This window comes from Anoplopoma fimbria, chromosome 18 (genome assembly GCF_027596085.1).
Source record: "Anoplopoma fimbria isolate UVic2021 breed Golden Eagle Sablefish chromosome 18, Afim_UVic_2022, whole genome shotgun sequence".
In the NCBI taxonomy this organism is placed as follows: Eukaryota; Metazoa; Chordata; class Actinopteri; order Perciformes; family Anoplopomatidae; genus Anoplopoma; species Anoplopoma fimbria.
Genome location: NC_072466.1, coordinates 14,987,124 through 15,002,454, shown reverse-complemented (window position 1 = coordinate 15,002,454; position 15,331 = coordinate 14,987,124). Strand labels below are relative to the sequence as shown.

General features: G+C 40.8%; 1 protein-coding gene across 4 annotated transcripts in view; it reads right to left on the bottom strand.

Annotated features, from left to right (window-relative positions):
* Positions 1–593: 593 nt before the first annotated feature.
* The window catches only part of jag2b (jagged canonical Notch ligand 2b), a 44,216-nt gene continuing 29,478 nt past the window's right edge, over positions 594–15,331 (bottom strand). For 2 of the 4 annotated variants that reach the window (XM_054618251.1, XM_054618253.1), the window contains 16 exons: positions 15,024–15,070; positions 14,669–14,842; positions 10,797–10,959; positions 10,539–10,700; positions 9,914–10,027; positions 9,634–9,747; positions 9,357–9,470; positions 8,546–8,662; positions 7,850–7,877; positions 7,138–7,223; positions 5,850–5,963; positions 5,544–5,659; positions 4,677–4,934; positions 4,445–4,576; positions 3,924–4,074; positions 594–3,790 (listed from right to left, as the gene is read on the bottom strand). In XM_054618251.1, the coding sequence (XP_054474226.1) occupies positions 3,246–3,790; positions 3,924–4,074; positions 4,445–4,576; positions 4,677–4,934; positions 5,544–5,659; positions 5,850–5,963; positions 7,138–7,223; positions 7,850–7,877; positions 8,546–8,662; positions 9,357–9,470; positions 9,634–9,747; positions 9,914–10,027; positions 10,539–10,700; positions 10,797–10,959; positions 14,669–14,842; positions 15,024–15,070 (2,435 nt within the window). In that variant the 3' untranslated portion in view covers positions 594–3,245. The remainder of the gene's footprint in view (positions 3,791–3,923; positions 4,075–4,444; positions 4,577–4,676; positions 4,935–5,543; positions 5,660–5,849; positions 5,964–7,137; positions 7,224–7,849; positions 7,878–8,545; positions 8,663–9,356; positions 9,471–9,633; positions 9,748–9,913; positions 10,028–10,538; positions 10,701–10,796; positions 10,960–14,668; positions 14,843–15,023; positions 15,071–15,331) is intronic. The other 2 variants (XM_054618252.1, XM_054618254.1) reach the window with 1 other exon arrangement.

Here is a 15,331-nt window from a genome sequence, read left to right as displayed (position 1 = left end):
TTTGTGAGAGCGGTGAGAGTGAATAAAAGTTGTTGACCATAAAACCAAAACAATGAACTGAAAGCATCTAAAACATATTTTGGAGCCGCAGTCAAGTAATAATTCTCTGTGGCTCATTTTATAAAGTAATTTGATCAACTGTACACAAACATTCAATACTGCAGTTTTAAGGCATGGTGACATGTTTAACTCTTTCACTGTTATCGGATGATTGGATGATTTCAATGCGTGTCAGGATACACAATTTTGTTGTGTAAATACACATTAAAAACCAATTACTACATCCAATTTACAAGTTTTGTCAACTGCTGATCCCAAAGTCAAGAATAAATTGTAACACGAATGAAAGCTCCTAAAGGATTAAATATCTAACAGTACCATGACAACTGAGCAAACTCCATCCGCTGATGAAGGCTGAGATGGTCGAAAGTTGCAGCACAAGTGAGTGGACCATTAGCTCAAATGTTTTGTGAATTCAGACTTCCTCTCACAATGTCAACATTTTTTGGTATATGGATGTCTAGCAGCATTCCCAATGTTGTGTACTGCAAACCAAATATTACAAGCATGATCAACATGTGTCAAAACTGCTTTAATAAATAATTGGGATGATTATTTAGAACAATGAAACATCCACTAAAAGAATGGACACCTTTGTATAAAATTAACGTATGTCCCTTGGAAAATAAAATGTATACAATATGCATATTCAGCTTTTAACACCAGCAGTGATGCATCTTTAATTCTTTATTTTGCTGTGTCCCATTTACAGAAAATACGATTGCCGTTTTGAGACAATGACATGATATGAAAAAGACGGTCATTTTGAACTGAGTTGGTATCTTAAAAAAATAATAATAACACACCTGCATGGTAGCAAAGACATCTGCAAATATTGTTCCCTTCATTAAAGCCTTTAAACCAAACATGAAGCTAATGCATGATGTCCACATTTGACCTACTGACGTCCACATTCATGAACCTTAAAAGGGTCATGGTGGCCTGATTTGTTTTTTTTAATCCTCCATAAAGTGTGTTATTCCAGGAATCTCCATGACAGCAAAGCGAGACAAGGAGAGCACTTTACTCAGGCGAATAAAACACGCCACTATACACCACACAATGTTTTAAAGAGTTACTTTCCTTAATAGTGAAAACAAACCAACAACATAAAAAGATGACCGTTGATACACAAATAATGCATTACTCATTACATTAAGGCACCTGAAGCAAAAGGGTTTGTGATGGGTTTAGAAATGGTTTGAGAACGTTTTAAGGCTATAATGTTGGTAGCTTTGCAACACTGTCTGGCAAAAGCTACGGCTGAATTTTGTTTTTAACCAAATCCTGATTAAACAACCAAAATCAGTGATAGAGAGTTTGTTAAAAATGACTCGTGATTAAAGCATGGATCAAAAGTAAAAGTAGACGGCTGCTATGCTTCCAACCGACAGAAAATCATGAGCAATTTGCATTTCTTGGCACACCCCTTTTTGTGATGTCACATCACTGATTGAGGGGTGGCCATAAGGGCGACTTGCTTAGAAAGTTTCCGTCGATAAAGAGCAGTGCGGCAGCAGCTTATTTGCCCTATTTGACACATTTTTGACTTCCCCTTTACATATGTTGTTAAAAAGTTGTATTCAAATGTTTTGCAATGGAACTGTGAAATTCTAAGAACACAGATGAGTCATTAATACATCTTCCTAATATTATTACAGGATTGCTTCAATTGACAAAATTATGTGCAAAAGAATTGGGATTTATTTATCGTGGCCATAATTTCTGCTGTCAAACCACTGTTGACTTAGATCAATAGGTTAATTTTGCCAAGCTAATAGAAGACCGATACGAAATCTAGTTATATTTGACCATATATATCCAGGAAAAAGTGTTTTATCATTGAAATTATAAATGGAAGTGGCAATCTTCTGGCCAGGTATTTCATGGAAAGGGTAAAGTGTTGAAGTTGAAAAGCTTCAGTGATTTGCCCTAACTAAAACGCGCTTAAGAGCTTAAGACATAGCCACAACTCTTGATACAGCAAGTCACAAAAAAAAAACAACAACAAAAAAAAAAAAAAAAACTTGTCCTCATGACTAACCATTTATAAACCCTTCATAAATTCCTTCATAGGTGGTACCTTACCGTAAAGGTTCTTAACTGTGGGACTCTGGATATGAAGTTTTATAAAACGTGCCTAATTCGACTTGCATAAATAAAAGGAATGGCGTTGTAAAAAAAATAAAAATAATATTATTCATAATAATAATAACAATAATAATAATAATAAAAATGTGTGACTTGTCTTTAAGTTACTTATTTCAAATATACACAGCGACTCCTTTAGTATTTACACATATGTACAGAGTATTAATTTCTGTTTGATCAAATACCTTGAATGGCGTTGCTGTGAAATTGAACTCTCTAGATGTACACTTCCCTTTGAGATTTGAGAACAAGGAGGTCAAACTGGGCAGCGCGACTTGGAGCCTCGACACGGCCCTCAGAAAGGCACTTGCTACCAACTCAAATACTGCAAAAAATCCTCAAACAGAGCTTTCAGCCAAGAGAGCTGAGAGACAGGTGAAGAAAATGGAAGGCCACATAGTAGGCACTGGGGTTTCTGTCCCCTCTCCTTTCCAGGCCAAGTGTTTTGGTAAGGCTGGCGCATGACGGCCACGGGTGGATTGGTGGGCAAAGCCGGAAAGAGACAGAGCGAAGGGAGTACTTCCTCTGTTGCCATGGCTGCAACAGTCCATTTCCCTCCAGACCCTTCCTTTACTGTCCCTTTAATGTGTATCTGCCCCCTCCCCCACAGACACTGAACAGGAGCCAGCTGACAATTTAACAAAATCATAAACATCTGTAAACAAACAAAAAAATCTTTATACAGGTTGTTTTTTTTCTCCTTTTCAATGATTCATCATTTCTTAAATGGTACAATTCCATAAACAAAAAATTGCAGAGAGCTTCTTGGGCCGCCGGAACATTTCAGCCCCTTTTGTACATAATTAAAGAAAAATAAGTGAACAGAAGCAAAAAAAGGATGTTCACTGTGCTCTAGCCTCCTGAATCAAAAAAAAGCATTTCAGGTGACAGTGACAAAAACATGGAACAAAGCAAAGAATGGCTTATTAAAACACAAAGCCTTTTTTTTCTTCCCAAAAGTAGTCAAAAAATAAGAATAGTCACTGCCTTGCAGCTTCTCTCGCTTCCACATTGCGAGTCCTTGTTTGAATGTCTTATACACAATGGTCTCTGAGGTCTTTTTGACCGGTCAAGACGGCACTGACATTTTTCCAGCGGTTGTCTTTGGGGCTGTAGCCTGGGGTCCGGTGGGGTGCTTTAAGGGGTGAACTGGAACTGTGCATGGTACAGATCACTCCCCCACTGGACTGCACTGCAGTCTTGGAGTACATATAAACAGACTGTTTTCCCGCCTCTGCTCCACCACACTCCTCATCGAGCTCAAGCTCGCCTTCCGTCTCCTCCTCCTCCTCCTCCTCCTCCTCATCAGACGTCCGATAGGAGGGGCCCATGAGCTTTTTGCGCTCCTGCTCGGCGTCCCTGTTGCTTTCTTTCAGCTGCTGCTGCTGCTGCTGCTGCTGCTGACGCCCCACAACGATCCTGAGTGGCTGCCACTGGTTGTTCACATTGTCGTCCGAAACTGGTCGTGAGTTCCTCTCGCGCTCTTTTCTCCGTTTGCGAGTCCACCAAACACATACGATAATGCAGAAGAGGCAGAGCAAGCAGAACACCACACATAGAAGAGGCACCTGGTAGTCTGCTGACATCAAGATGTTCAAGGGAGGAAAGGACAAGGAATAGAAATCAGTCCAAGTAGTGAGAAGTCACTAATGAGGAACTCAACGGGGCCCAGAACAAAACCTTATAGGACACCTTTGTTAATTATTACTCACCTACTGAGGGGGGCATGACCTGTGTTTCCACTTTGACCTCAATGACGGCCAGCATTACCGTACTGTTGTGCCGCTTGGACAAGGTGCCAACAATGGCACTGGCTACCTCCTGGATCAGACTGTGGTCTGGTAGATCCTCCGGTTGAAAAGACTGAGAACAAAACCAGAGAACAGTGAAAATGAGACATAACACCTGGAATATTTACATGGTTCATTTATTTGTAATTATATATATAACAAAATGTCAAACAGTATTGACAGAGTTCAAACAGAGTGGAAACGGGGAGAGAAGGGGTTAACAAATGTCCAATGGCTGGAATCAAACCCAGGTCATTGCAGGAATGTGAATGCAACACGGTTAACTGTTTGTGCAAGTGGCCAAAGAGCAGCACTAGTTGTTTGGGTTTTTGGGTCCCCACCAACTCAAACTGTGCAACACTGTGCTTCTCAGCCTAAATGGGGTTTTAATAACATTGTACAAAGTAAGAACATAGCGGACACAACGTAGAACATTCACTTACTATAGCCACCTCTACAGCATCTTGATTGGAATGAGAGAGGTCACACAAAAGGAGAAGGGCGTGGTCTCTTGCCAAGCTTCGGGTATCAGGAAGAGACCTCAGCTCATAGCAGATGTTCTCCACTGTTGTTCCCTGCGCACACACACAAACGGATCAGGAACAATACAAAAACACAGCCCGAAAATGTGTTCATGACTCAAACGGCAAAAATGTATGTGAAGGGAAAACTCACTGTTGGTACTTTGTCTCTGTTGAAGACAAGTGTTATGCGGCCACAGCTGTTGTCCAAATGCCCGGTGTTTGGTTGGCACTTGGTGGTTGCTTGTGGAGCTGAGGGTCCAGCCTTGGAACAAACCCCCCACTGATAGCAAGGAGGGGAGAAGCAGGTCAGGTAGCTGTGCTCCAGACACTCTCGTCCAGCCGGGCAGGACTGCTGTTTCTGGTCCTGGTCTGAAGACTGGAGCCGACAGGGACGGCGACCACACAGCACCTAGTGTCACAGAGTTAAAATATTCACCTATTTCACCTATAATCACATTTATAATGGTATTTCCCTGCATGATTCCCTATTATGGCAACCAGAGAATGTTAGCTATCATCTGATTTAGAGCCGTAAATAACCTATATAAACCTTTGTGCCAATTTTCTCAATTAATAAATTGACAATTTTTCCTGTAAAAATGTCAGAAAATATTTTACAAATTGCTTGTTTTTGTCCAACAGTCAAAGAGGTAAAGTAATAATTTAAGACCAAGATGAGCAGCAAAACCATCTCTGCCATGTTTGGTATTTTTACTTTAAAAATGACTCGAAGGATTGATGGATTATTACTTGGTTATTAATTGTGTTATTGTTTCAACTCCGATCTTGTTTACAGTCACAGCACAATTGCACATTTTAGCAGCTTTCTAATTTGAACGATTGTGATGGGAAGTTGTTAGTTGACGTGATTTTAAAATGATACACAACAACGCATTTTCTGAATTATTTAGCTTAGTTTTTTCATGTGGGGAAATGCTGGTACTTTACCATACAACTAATCTAAGAAACCTGTCAGACATTAAAACACAACTGTGTTTTTTAAGAAGGGCCATGTTACCTTTGTACAGTCCATTTTGCCATTGATGCAATGGCAGCTGTTGCACTCTTCCTCCCAGCGGCTGCCATGGGGAAACTGCAGCCCAGCATAGTGGCAAGTCCTCCCAATACCTATAACTACATACAGACAGAGACATGTCTTACTTCTCTAGCAAGAGGGCTGCAGTAATGAATGACTAAATCAATGGATGAATCATATTAGTCAAAATCCTGCACAAGGATACCAAATTGTGTCTATATAAACTACAGAATGGAATCAATGAGTGAGTATGACTTAAAAGAGCAAAGAATAAAAATATGTACTCACACTCTTGGCATCGGGCTCCTGTTCTACCAAGCGGACAGATGCAGCGGAAACCGTTGATCTCGTCCACACAGGTGGCACCGTAGGCACAAGGTGAAGACTGGCACTCGTTTATGTCTGTGAAGGGAAGAGGAGCATCAATTTAAGTTGGATGTAGGCCCTGGATCCTAACATGTTTAGCTGATGACCCCCATTAAACCAGAGGGAGGCACAGCTAAATGTGTACCACGTCTTAGCAAAATATAAGTTTGGTGACATAGTAACTACATGTAGGGCTTTTTGTACAATCAACCTCAGCCTGAGAAATGTCTGCAAACCTTTCCTCTTTTGTGGGGCAGTATATTATATTATATATTCAGATAAGAGAAGTTTGAAACTGACTCTCATTCTTGGCTAAAGGTCAACACTGTCAAGAAAGCTTGCTATTGTACTGTCCTAATGTCAACGAAGTCGAACTCGACATGAAAAATGTGCACAGATTTACTTCAACCCTGCCAGTGAATCCACTAACCATGGCGATGTCAATGGAATTAACCGATTTTGCTGCACAATTTGGCCATTTGATGCAGAAAATAAATAAACTTTTTTCTGGCAGTACTGTATTTTCCTCCTATTACCAACTCTTCATCTTGTTGGTCCAAAAAAAAAAATCCAGTTTGTGCAAAATAACTCACAAAGCTAATTATTGGATAAAACCAAGCATTGTACATTTTAAACACCAAATGAAATCCTCATAAATGAGTAAATTGTGAACAGGTTTGACAACCGACCCATCTCTAATTTGAGCAGTTCTTTGAACGACATATCAATAGTTCCTTCCCACTGAAAATCGCCGGAGAGTCCCCGGCCAGTCTGGATGAGAACTCTCAAATTCAAGCCTGACAGAAAAGGTGAACTTTATCCAGCCGAAACAAAGGAGCATAGAAGAAGAATTTCAGGGTCACTGAGTAATTTGTCTTCCGTGTGTGTTTGTGAGCCTGTGTGAGTATGGAGGAGGGACGACCTCTGACCTCCGAGACATTAAGGGACCAAGAAAAAGGGAATGGGCGGCGTACCGGTCTTACATTTAGGTGTCAATGTGTCCATCTAGTCCTTGTCGCCCCTTTTCCTTTCGGTCTCTCCTTGCTCCACCTATCCATACTCTTAATCATGCTTTGTTGCCATGGCAATGTTAGGGTCTTATAAATGAAGTATGAGGTTCAGGATCTTGATTTAAAACAGTTTTAGTTGGGGGTTTTGCATATTTGCTCTGCATTAAAGAGCATGTAAAGTAACTGGTATCATTACTCACTGATTCGGCAGTCTGGTCCGGCGAATCCCGGAGCGCACTCGCACCGAAACCAGTTGACTCCATCCACACAGATGCCGCCGTTGTAACTGAGAGAGGAAAGAAATAAAAAACGATTAGATGAGGCAGTACAAGAGCCACATCCTTTCCAGCTGCAACAAAGCACATAGTTTCTTGTGTGTGGGTGTGTGTATGTGGTGGTGGTGGTGGAGGTGGAGAAGGGGGGGGGGTCACAAGGCTCAATTCAACTCATCAATACAAGCCTCCACCTTTCAGATGCTAATTGGCGTGTCCAGCCCCCCCCCCCCCCCCTCCTCTCATCACGTCTCTCCTTCCATTCCTCCTCAAAGCCCAGCTCCCCCAGGTCGCACGGGAAGAATGGACGCGTACGCCCCTCCCCCCGGCCACTACACCCCCACCTGCATTCACCATGGGATAGGTGGGACTCTTGCCCCCCCCCCCCTCCCCCTTCAGAAAACCTCTCTCCATCTCTGCCTGTCCTATTCAATATCCAAGCCCCCCCCCCTCCTCTGAGAGATGCTCCTTTGAGGCTTGATTTAAGGACAACTTCCACTGCTTTTAGCGGCCCTTCACCCCCTCCAGCCTGCAAGGTCTGTGTGAAGTGTGGAGATCAGGGAGACGGGAATAGAAGCGGAGGGGAGGGGGAAAGTTTGGCTAAGCCGCAGGAGTGAGCGAGGCAGGAAACTGTACTTACCATGGATGAGGGTTGCAGTCATTTATATCTGTTGATAAAAACGACAGAAAGGAGACATTTAGCGTTTAGTTGTTACATTGCCATATGTGTGTACATTCACATTTGCCTTAATAAAATGTACTGATATTATTCAAGATAAAAAATATTGAATATTTAGCTACAAGTTCTACATGTGTCACTTTTTAATGTTAGCCGCTGACATTTTTTACTCAAACACCTGGAACATCTTAATATATTTAAGTTAGCTTGCAATAACACAATTTCCTCTTATATTAAAAGTTAATAAACTGTTAACTTATTGTAAATATCACCTCCCATGTGAGCTGGTTTACAACTTATATACTCATTGTTGCATCACAGGGAAGCCCTCCCCAACAGTGGGCCTTTAAATACCACTGTCACATGTGCAGGCTTGAATAAATCACACATTTGCTTATTATAATTTAGATACTGTGACATTTTAAGCTCTATATATCGCCGGTGTTGGTGCTGGGCTACACTGGCAGAAAGACACTTTGAAACATCACTTCATAAAATACTGTAAACCAAGATAATTCGATACACAGTGACACAATTATCATTTTGCATAGGTTATAAGACACTAAGGTAACATACTAAGAAACAAAGAAATGTTACATCCCGGGTATAAAGGTTCCAACAAGGAATAATAAGTACACTTATTATAGAGAGACTAACTTTGATCACAGGTAGGGCCTTCCCAGCCCTCTTTGCAGATGCAGGTGAAGGTGTCTCCTCCTCCCACACATGTTCCACCGTTGGAGCAAGGACTGGAGGCACATGTGCTGTTCCGGGCTGTGGGAAGAGAGAAAACATTAGTCAGACATCACAGATCTTAAAACAGCAAATAGTATAAACAGCATACTTGGACAATAAATCACATACGAGAGTGTTTTGGCAATGGAACATGATACTAAAACTTGAATTAATCATCAATTATTCCTTAATATTTTTCTGAATTGTTTCCTTAATGTTGCGTCTGCTGGCCAGAGTAAAAGAGTGATATACTGTATATGGCTCGTTTTGCAAAACAAAAAATTATATTTTATTCAGAACCTTATTTTAAAGTCTAGTGGTCATGCAGATTTTTTAATTAGCAGGAATGTAGCACAACATGGAATTGAAAGCAGTGCTCTGTTTATTTGTATGTGAAAGTACAGTACAAATATTTAGAAAAAAAAAAAAGATGATCGTAATATTGATCAAAAATAATTGTGATTATTATGGCAATAATCTTGCTGCCCTAGCACAGTCAATGTTGCCAATTTATGACCCATATATGGTATAGTGCAAAGCCCTTAATCTGAATTGTTTAAATAGCCAAACTTTGACTGTATAGTATCTTTGAATATACCTTTTGCATTATTTAAGCTGTAAATGCAGTTTTAGAATCTAAGAAGCTAAACTAGTCTGGTCCCAGAAATCTGAAACACAGCTCACTTCTTTGATTCAAATATGTTCAGCGGCAGACGCCATCCCGAGGCCTCACCTGTGTTGCATGCGTTTCCTCCCCAACCAGGTGGGCAGGCACAGCGGAAGGTATCCCCGTGGTCGTAGCAGGTGCCTCCGTTACCGCAGGTGGTCGCGTCACACTGATTCTCGCCTGGCCAGGATTACAGAGAAACATGGAGGTCACACATGACCTTCTTATGACTGTTCATAGCATCAGTAGGAAAGGATCATTCCAACACACAGCATTGTGAAGTCAGGGCCGCCACAGCTACGAACATAAACACACACGTTAACACAGAGTTGACATAACTCACGGGAATGGCAGGTCTTGCCCTTCCAGTTGTCGGCACACTCGCAGTAGAAGTCGTTCACCAGGTCGACGCAGCGTCCGCCATTTTTACACGGGTTGTGTCTGCACTCATTGACATCTAGAGGAAGGAGGGAGACTCACATAGTTAGATCTTTCCCGAACTGACTGTTATTTAGTGCAAAAAACCTGAAACAGAGTAGGCTGAAGCTCTACCACAGGCAGGCAGGGTTTTTTTTGTTAATCTAAATTCAGCATAGACAAAATAATGCTGCAGAGGGACTCACTGAGGTCGCAGAGTCGGCCCTCCCAGCCGTCAGGACAGAAGCACTGAAAGGAGTTCACTCCATCAATGCAGGTCCCTCCGTTTCCACAGGGGTTGTTGATGCAGTCGTTAATATCTGAAAAAGTGAGGGGGGAACGTTAACACTTTTAATACACTCAGAAGACCTATGATTTTTAGTAACACTTTGTTTCAAACCTCTCTATTTAGTATTTATAAGTAGTGCATAAGCACTTCGGAGATGTTTATAGAGGCCTATAACACACTATTTTGCATTTGTGAACAACCAAGTGTTTATTAAGGGAAAACAATCACTGTGTATTGTTTCACGCATCATTAGATATGACTAAACGCTAGACGCTAAATAGGAGAGCAGGATAAAAAAAACTGAAAAAAAGTTTGGTGGAAATGACTGGATATCCGTGTTGTTTTGCGGAATAAAATATTAATGATAGAACTGTGTGCAATATTTTTAAGTGATTTTGACATTGACATTTTTCTTTCAGACAATTTTAAAAAGCATTTTGAAGGCTTATGACTACCTTTTTTTACACCTTTTTTTAATTTCAGTCATCTGTGTGATCTTTAATAAAAATCGGTAAAAATCTCAAACAAGAGTCTCTACGTACTTTCATGACAGTAGATGCCACTGAAACCCGGATCACACATGCAGGTGAAGTTGCCCTCTGGTTGGCTGTTGCAGCGTCCTCGTGGACCGCAAACGTTGGAGGAGATGTGCCGCACTCCAGCTGAGTCGTTGGTCGCGATGGCAACAGTGCAGCTGTCAATCACTGCACAATAAAGAAAAAAAACCCAGTTCAAATACATTACTTTTCTTTCTCATAGTAGTTTGATTCTGTTTCATCATTGCAGACGACTTCAGTCACCTTGACACGGAGCGGTTTGGCAGTTCTCCTTGAGCCGTTCACAAGTCTTCCCCTCGAAGCCTTCGGGACATGCGCAGTAGAAGTCCTGCTCCATGCTGTGGCACTTGGCCTCATTCTCACAAGGGTTCGGATCACAAGCGTCTGAGGGGGACCAGCCATAGATCTAGCAGACAAAGATATGCATTTACAATACAGTCAATATATACTAGTCAATTTGAAAAAAAAAAAAAAAAAAAAAAAAAAAAACACTTAAAGCCGCTTAAATTAAAATTCTCATATTAATAAAGGTTTTACTCTGTTTCTTCATTAATATGAATGACGGTGGTTATTTTGGTTTTATGGACCTCAACTTTATTGTTCTGATTCAGTCTCACCGATCAGAGCATCGGCTCTGAAAACGGACTGTACACTTCCTGTCCAGCACAAAACAGCACACAGACAAAGTTAGATACTAACTGGTTAAAGGGTTCAAGTATTTCTAACCGTTAAAGAGCCATATAGGAGTTGGTGGACACCAAAATAAAGCTCAAACAAGTGTAATTAGTTAATAGTTTTTTTTTGCCAACATGTTTACCATTGCAACTTTATGAGGTGATGATATGTTAATTTTGGGTTAAAAAGCAGGGCTTATTGATATATCAGTACGACAAATGATCGTCTTTCATTTACATCGTATCAGGATTAAATCATAAATTGTGATATCATGATACACAATATCGTCATCTAAATTGCTATTCACATGCACATAAACTTCCTGTGTGTGCATGTAAACATGTATAAAAATATTTTTTTCTTTATATTTCTTCTATAATTTCACTTCAAACTGTTATGTTAATTTTTCTCTAAAGTTCTTTATTAAATGAGAAAACACTCAGTACTTTTTCAGTTGTCAAATATTAAATTCACAAGCTTCACCATGTGGTTATTTCATATACTGTTTATTGAACTACAATCAAGCATGCTATATCGTGATATAAGTTGGTATCAAGATATGAAATGATCTGTATTGGTATAGAAGATTTGGCCTATTAAAAAACGTGATCAGGTTTGACTCGGTATGTTTTTTTACATCTATTTCTCCAGGGAAAGTAACTAATTTGACATTCAACAAGTTTCATAAATCCTCATCCAAAAGAACCAGCACCAACACACTCCTCTATAACCCTACAGTGCCTTGCCTAAGGCCATTTGGACGGTAGTTGTAGGAGTTGGTAGGCCTCACTAAAATGGTTCTTTGTTGATTATTAAAACAAGTGAAGATGCAAGTGAATGAGCGACAGAGAAAGCTAATCTTAAATCTGTGCAGGTGAGCGGCTTAGCTTGGCTCAAGCCACTGCTGCTGTTCAGAACAAATCGAAGGCAAGCGGACAAGCAAAGTAAGCCTCTGAAAACTTTCCCTAAGCTCATCAAGGGAATCCATGCTTTTGGTTTTACATCTGTGCCCTGCTTAATCTTGCAAGATTATTCTGAGACATGAGCTTGACAGAAGAGAAAGAGAGAGTGAGACACTGAGCAGGCCGGAGAAAGACAGCCCATTATGAGGGCAAATATTGACACTAGTCCAACATCATGCAGAGCCACAGTGAATATAATAAAGATAAATCGTCTGTCATACCACCATGACACAGGTGACATATTTTGCCTTTTCTACATGCAGCAATACAGAGGTTGGAGTGAAAATCGCCCCGTTTCTGTAAACAGAAGCCTACTGTGCATAAACTCTGGGTCGCACCCTTTTGCCATTTAAGGTGCTGAACAAGGGAGTTGGAGTAGGGCAACAGGGTGGGTGAAGTCTGCGGTCACACAGTTTATTTTACTCTCAGAGTCAGAGCCAGATACATTTTTTCTTTACTTTGCATGTGTGTGGTCAGAGGAGCATGTCTGAGGGCAAGAGTGTCCATACATCTTCAGCACATTAACTTAACTGTTTGGACTGTTTCATTGCAGCAGACAGGTTGAGAATGTTTTTGTACCGTCATATAATTTACTTGTGGTCAACCATAAATACATTCTACAACAGAAGTGACTTTTGAAGTTTGCTCTTACCCTGCAAAGGATGTTACTTGTCTTTTTTCCAATTTTTTTCAACCAATTGTTGAACTTTGGTTGCCATCAGTGCAAACCAGATTTTAACATATCAAAAATAGATTAATATTAGATTAACATGCACCCCAGTTTAATTTATCTGTATGCGAGAGGGGATTCAGCTGTTTAAGTGAATAAATACGGAATGGAGGTCAACTGAGAGTACAGATGATGAACAAACTGATGTTGGTGTCGCCTAAGGGACAAACAATCCAAGACTTCAATGCTGAAGGGCCAAAGGATGTTTGGTGCAAGTCGGCACAAAGGTTCAGAAAGCCAGAATTTAAAAAAGGGAGAGTAAACAAGCAACCAGTGACTTGTTGGATTTATTTTGAGAGATCTGTGAAGAACATAACACTGGGGCTATTTTGTAAACCAGGAATTGAGGGGGGACATGTTAACCATAGGTGAAGGAAGTAGGGGGCCACTTTAAGCCTCTGTTCTACTTTCTTTTTTAATTTGTTTTAAGCTGCCTGTATTGCCGCAAATGCACCTATATTCCAACGCTGTTCAAAAGACGTTTCAATCATTCCCACCGGCCCAGGTGTGTCAAGACCAGACGATGTCAGAAGTGTTTTTTTACTCGAATGTCTACAGATATGCTTTTATTTCAATCTGTCCAGCCAGCTGTCTGCACAGCAGACTAAAATTGAAATTTTTGTGCTGGTTTATAGATTTATCCATTAGTGAGCTGGTTGTTACATTTCTTGACACAAGCTGAAATTAGGCCCCTCCACTTCCCAAGGGACTCTAGCACGCTTAACTGATAAAACTTAAAGATTCAAATTCTGCATAATATCAGTTAAAAGACAAACTACAAATAAGTCAGTTTTCTTTTTGGTTTGACTCCCCAAATAAATTATATGTGTGAAACAAAGGATTAAATCCATAAACTGGTATCAAATGACCAAGACCAGGATGTCACCAATGTGAGCAAAATGCGTCTCTTTTTTCTTAAGCATTACCGCTTGGACTCGAGTTGTCCTTATTTCTTCTGAAGAAATCATTCAAATCAGAAATGGACAATAAAGCAATTTCACTCAATTGTGTGGAGACACTAATCAAGGGAATATGATGCATAGTTTTGGCACTGCAGGCCAGGAATCTACACCGTGCCATAGCAGGCATCAGGGCTCTGTAGTATGCGGGCAGAAATCCAGCGTCACCCCATTCAGACAGGCTTATATTTATAGTAGAGATGCTAAAACAGGACTGGCTCCTGACCAGCAATGTCCTCCATTCAGGACCCAAGGGGATGCAGTGAAGTGTCAGTTTCCTCACCGCTAACCTACATTAGCGTCAACACACACACCTCAGATATAAAAAGGCTGCAGCAAGGACAGGAGAAGTTTGCAGTGAAACCCAGGCTTGGCTTATTGGGCTGGAAACATATTACGTAACTTTTAGGCAGATCATAATTTTGCAATGGACAGTTTGCTTAGATAACTGTGCTGTAATGATTACATTTCTTAAGGTCTCCTAATCCGACTACAGAAACATTGATAAAAAAACAAAAAAGCTTGATGACACAAAATCTGTGCTGCAAACTAAATCAAGGTTAAAGCGCTCCTCCTTTCAATGTGGCTGAAGCTACCAAATATTCTCTGTTGATTATTCCCAAAGCTTCGGAGCCCATGACCTGGTATTGGGGACAGCCCTAGTTTCTTCTCAGACACGTAAATTGTCACTACTGCAGTCCAAAGGGTATAAAAATCAAAGGCTACCCCGAGCCTATAAACTGTCACTGTATCCACAATAATCCATGACCAGTGGAACATGAGACTCACCTCACACAGCTGTCCAGCAAACTGTGGTGGACATTGACACACAAAGCCGTCCAACACTGTGTGGCATTGGCCGCCATTCTGGCATGGTCTGCTGTCACACTTATTCCTCTGGATTTCACAGTGAGAGCCCACAAATCCTGGAAGACACTGGCAGTGGTGACCGCTTAGATTCTCCTAAAGAAGAAACAAAGAAAAATGAAGAGGTCAATGGCAATGCAAACACAAGGCGGGTGATCTCCAGTGCACAGAGTGTGTGGGCATCTCCAAGCTATATTGGTTCATGTTTGGGAAGCAGTGTTTAATGCAAAACAACTAAATAAATTGGAATGTGACCATTCAAAGGAAACATTCATACCTTGCATGTTGCTCCATTCTGGCACTGACCATGGCAGCCGTTGAGTTCTAAAGAGGAAGAAGAAGACATGAACGATTACGTTTTATGATCAAACATTATGAAGAACATGGAATATTTATAACATTATCCACTACCAGGTAGAATATACAATGTGGGATGTGCACAGATTATGTTAAAGTTTGGAAAAGAAACAATTAGTTAACCTAATAGAGTGCCAGATAAACCTTGTATAGATTGTGACTGGGCATGCAGTGGATCCTGAGCAAGGAACTGGGCATGCAAGTTCAGTCATGATGATTCAGTTTGCC